This window comes from Rhineura floridana, chromosome 1 (assembly GCF_030035675.1).
Source record: "Rhineura floridana isolate rRhiFlo1 chromosome 1, rRhiFlo1.hap2, whole genome shotgun sequence".
NCBI classification, from domain to species: Eukaryota; Metazoa; Chordata; class Lepidosauria; order Squamata; family Rhineuridae; genus Rhineura; species Rhineura floridana.
This window is the reverse complement of record NC_084480.1, coordinates 313,213,501-313,217,654: the sequence shown is the minus strand read 5'-3', so window position 1 is coordinate 313,217,654 and position 4,154 is coordinate 313,213,501. Positions and strand designations below refer to the sequence as shown.

Sequence of the window (4,154 nt, the reverse complement as noted above, 5' to 3'; positions counted from 1 at the left end):
GGTCAGGTCTCCTTCTCCCCTGGTGCATTCACTATAGCTGCCCAATTTCCCTGCTTTTAAAAGTTTGATAGAAATATCTGTGGGCTATAGGTATGTTCTAAAACTGCAAGGTTTTTTGCCTATTAGTGAATAATACATGGGTTTAAAAATGGCAGCCATTAGACAGAGGACTATCAGCAGTGAGAGGAACAGCATCATGAAATGGCTTGGGGAAGGAAAATGTAGACCTTGGGGTCAGTTTCAAGGCTCTTTCCTAACCTCCATTCCAAACTGTTCATTCTGTTTTGAAAAGTGTGAATTTGATAGATTTGGCTTGTGAACTGAATTGAATTTCTCGCCCATCACTAATGCACACCCACATGTATAAACACATAAACTTATACACATTTATTCTGTGTAAAGCAACAGAGCATTTCTGTTTTACATGATTACCAAGAGTTAATTACAGATGGGACTTCACCCTTAATTATGAGGATGCTTCAGCGGCAAGTAAAAATTAAATTTTCTGAACTCAGACATCAAATATTTAAACATGAGCTATACCAGCATAGAATACATGTGGGTGGCTAAGAGACTTATGTAAGGCTGTTTTCAGGAGGCATAGTCAGATCCCCTGGTCTTCTGAATTGAATCAGCCACAACAGGGCTTGCATGAGGACAATATTGCAAGCTATTCTGTTGGCCAAGTGCAGCCAGATATCCAGGTCCTTTGCACCAGTGCATCATCTCAAGATGGTGTACCTATGGCAATGGAGATGCACATTGCAACACACCTCCATGAAGTGAGTGTGAGTAGAGAAGTGATTGTGGCAGGGGGAAAAACACTATGGTCCAAGTTTGCACTCTCAGATCACCAAATGGCAAAACTTCTACTTAGACCGAGCCATTTCAGTCTGCAGCTGCTTGTGGTAATTGTAGGAGTTTGGTCTCCCAAGCTAGCATATTTTTCCCCAAGCTTGTTGACTCAGTGGTAGGGTGTATGCTTTGCACTCTAAATCAGTGCCTTTCTTGGTTCAGCTGGGAATGCCCCCTGCCTGAAACACTTCAGAACCATGGCCAATCAGTGTTGACAGTGTTGAGCTAGATGGGCCAATAGTATGACTCAGTTTAAAGTAGCTTCCTGTGCACTTCACACATCCCCTGTGTGCTATATTTTTAGTATGCAATACCTCCCTCCACCCTACTGAGGCAACTTTCAGTCATATAACCCCTCACCTGCAGCCTGAAGTAGTACTTTCCAAGAATGATGCTCCTCTAGCTCGAGACTTGTGGGTGGACATGAGTTTGCCAGTGCTGGAGAGAGCACAAGGCTCATACGCTGAGATGAACAGCAGAGTCAGTGAACCAAACAAGATGGGGAGGATAGCTTGCCCTCAAAGGCTCTTGCAGCCTTCCATTTGCAGTGTTTCTCCATCATTCAGCCTAGCTCCAGAACTTTGTTGCATGGAATTGGCCAGTTACCTGTTGGGGCTTGGTAGGGTATTTTGTGGAGGGAGATGATTCCTGCAACTGACACCACCTGAAAATGCTTTTATTTTGCCTTGTTCATGCTGCATATATTGCTTTGGGGAGGTACAGTACAGTTTGGCTCATGTGGTGTAAGCCATAAAGTATTCCTTGTTACAGGTGACAGTGTGTGTAGGGAAGAAATTAAGCAGAAGCTACAGCAGTGACCCTCTGAGGCATCTTTATGAGATGGGTCACTTATTCAACCAATCTCTCATGGCTAACTAGCTCAAAGGGAGATATTGAAGTGGAACTGCACTTGGGTCCTGGCAGTTTCACTGAATCCATAGCTACATAGCTGGGGTGGGATGAGATGCTCAGGAGTACTCTTCTCAGCATACCTTTAAGGTTAGCCAGCTAGGAAAAGCATGAATCATTTGATGGACCAATGTAACTAGGGATGAGTCACCATGTAAAAAAGACGGTGAGAGGTGTATCTTCCAGCTCTCAGCTTAAGACTCAGGGAGCCCTCAAGGTGCCTATGGGCTTCCCATGGGCATCTGGTTAGCCACTGTGAGAACAAGATGCTGGACTAGATGGGACTTTGGCCTGATCCAGCAAGCTCTTCTTACATTCTTAATTTTGGGTTGAGTGGGCCGCTGCTAGCATCATTCTGTTCACTGCAGAACCCTGTTAATTAGAGAAAGTTGTACCCCTCTGTTAATCCCATGTGTCTTCATTCTTGTGTGTGTGTGTGTGTGTGTGTGTGTGTGTGTGTGTGTGTGTGTGTGAGAGAGAGAGAGAGAGAGAGAGAGAGAGAGAGAGAGAGAGAACTGCTTTACAACATGATTCCAAGGGTTGTATAAATTGGCCCTAAGAACTGCAGCCCCATCCATACCAATAGAATCAGGCTAGCACGAATGGAATTTTGTGACCACTAAAGACGAGTATTCTCAATTGTGAGGTCATTGTTGGGGGGTCTATTATACTGCATGAAGAACCTTCCAGTATTCTCTGTGCCGCACCAGGAGCAGCCAGCAAGAGTCATGCAATCCTCCCCATCTGCAGCAAATCCTTCCAAACAAAAAGCCAACATAGCCTTTGAAGTGCATCCCCGAGCAGATGCCATTCGCTCCAAGCTGATTTACATTTTTTATTTGATCGACCATCTCCGGGGGCTAAGTCAAGTTGTCCCCCGGCACAATGTACGAGATTTCCTGGACCACAAGAAACTAAAGAAGCTGATGCTCACAGATCATCACCAGCTGGTCCGCTTTAATGTTGTGCCCATCCGGAACATTATGGTCACCCCAGAGCAGCGCTGGCGTAACCGTATCCAGGTGCGCTGCAGTCGCTGGCCCCCCGTCGCCATGTGGGCTTCTGCAGTCTTGAATAGCAAAGCGTTCAAAGGCTTCCTCATCTTCCTCATCTTCTTGAATATGCTGGTCCTCATGATCTCATCGGAGATAGACAACCAGGTTGTGAGAATGAAGATGGCAGTGGAGGTGATCATCTGGGTGATTATCCTTATCTTTCTGGCTGAGATTGGCCTGCACTGGGCTGTTAGCTTTCAGAAATATTGGGAAAGTCCCTGGAATATCTTTGACTTCACTGTCACCATCATCTCGTTTATCCCCGAGTTGATCTACCTTGCTGACAAGACCAGCAGTGTGGCAGTTGTACGCCTCCTGCAGGTTTGTCGTGTGTTGCGTTGCTTAAAGCTCTTCCCCAGAGTCCGGCAAGTCCGAGTCCTCATTATGGCCATCGCCAAAGCACTGAAGGCCATGGCCTTCATTTTGGTGCTCCTCCTTTTCTTCTTCTATGTTTTTGCTGTATCGGGCATTTTCTTCTTTGAGAGCTACAGTCGCTCAGACCGGAAGGACCTTAAGTACAACATGTATTTCACAGACATGCCCAATGCATTGGTGACCATCTTCATTCTCTTCACCATGGACCATTGGTATGCTCTGCTGCAGGACACGTGGAAAGTCCCAGAGATAAACAAGGTAATCAGTGGCTTCTTTGTCTGCCTGTGGCTTCTCATTGGGGCATTCATCTTCAGGAACCTCTTTGTGGCCATCATGGTCACCAATTTTCAGAACATTCGGAGCGACTTGAGTGAGGAAGTGAAGCAGATTGAGACGCAGCAGCAAGCAGACAAATTTAAGATGGAGCTGCTGGAAAAGAGGTACAGCATGCCACAAGCGCATATGGACAGGGTCAGTACAACACAGGATAAAATGAGCATGGGGACGTCTTCAGTTGTCCCGTCCACAGACTACAGCTCACAGGAATTCCATGCAGGGCCCTTGGATTGGGAGACTTACATCCATAAGAACCTGCCGGGGCTGTATGAGGCTGATGACGATGAGCAAGTCATTTGGCCTCGCGATTCCCTTTTCCGTTACTTTGAGCTGCTGGAGAAACTGCAATACAACCTGGACGAGCGCAAACAACTTCAGCATTATGCTGTCCTGGCTCTGTCAAACCTGGAGGACAAGTAGGGAGGGTTGCTGAAAGAGAGAAGCTGTAAGCAGTGACTGGCCCCTGCGTACGGAGCCTGCACAACCGAAACCTGCAGAAATCAAATGGCTACCCTCTCATCTAGCCCTCCCTGCCACCATCATCCCTCCTCATCCCTGCCCAGTCAAGCAGGCCCCTAAAATAAGGCTTGATGGTGGCATCAAATGAGAAGAAGAAGAAGAAAG

General features: G+C 46.7%; 1 protein-coding gene across 1 annotated transcript; it reads left to right on the top strand.

The window, feature by feature from the left end:
- The first annotated feature begins 2,438 nt into the window (after positions 1-2,438).
- On the top strand, positions 2,439-3,950 carry CATSPER2 (cation channel sperm associated 2). Its single transcript, XM_061612133.1, has one exon. It carries the CDS (start codon positions 2,439-2,441, stop codon positions 3,948-3,950), a length of 1,512 nt encoding a protein of 503 aa, XP_061468117.1.
- Positions 3,951-4,154: the final 204 nt, after the last annotated feature.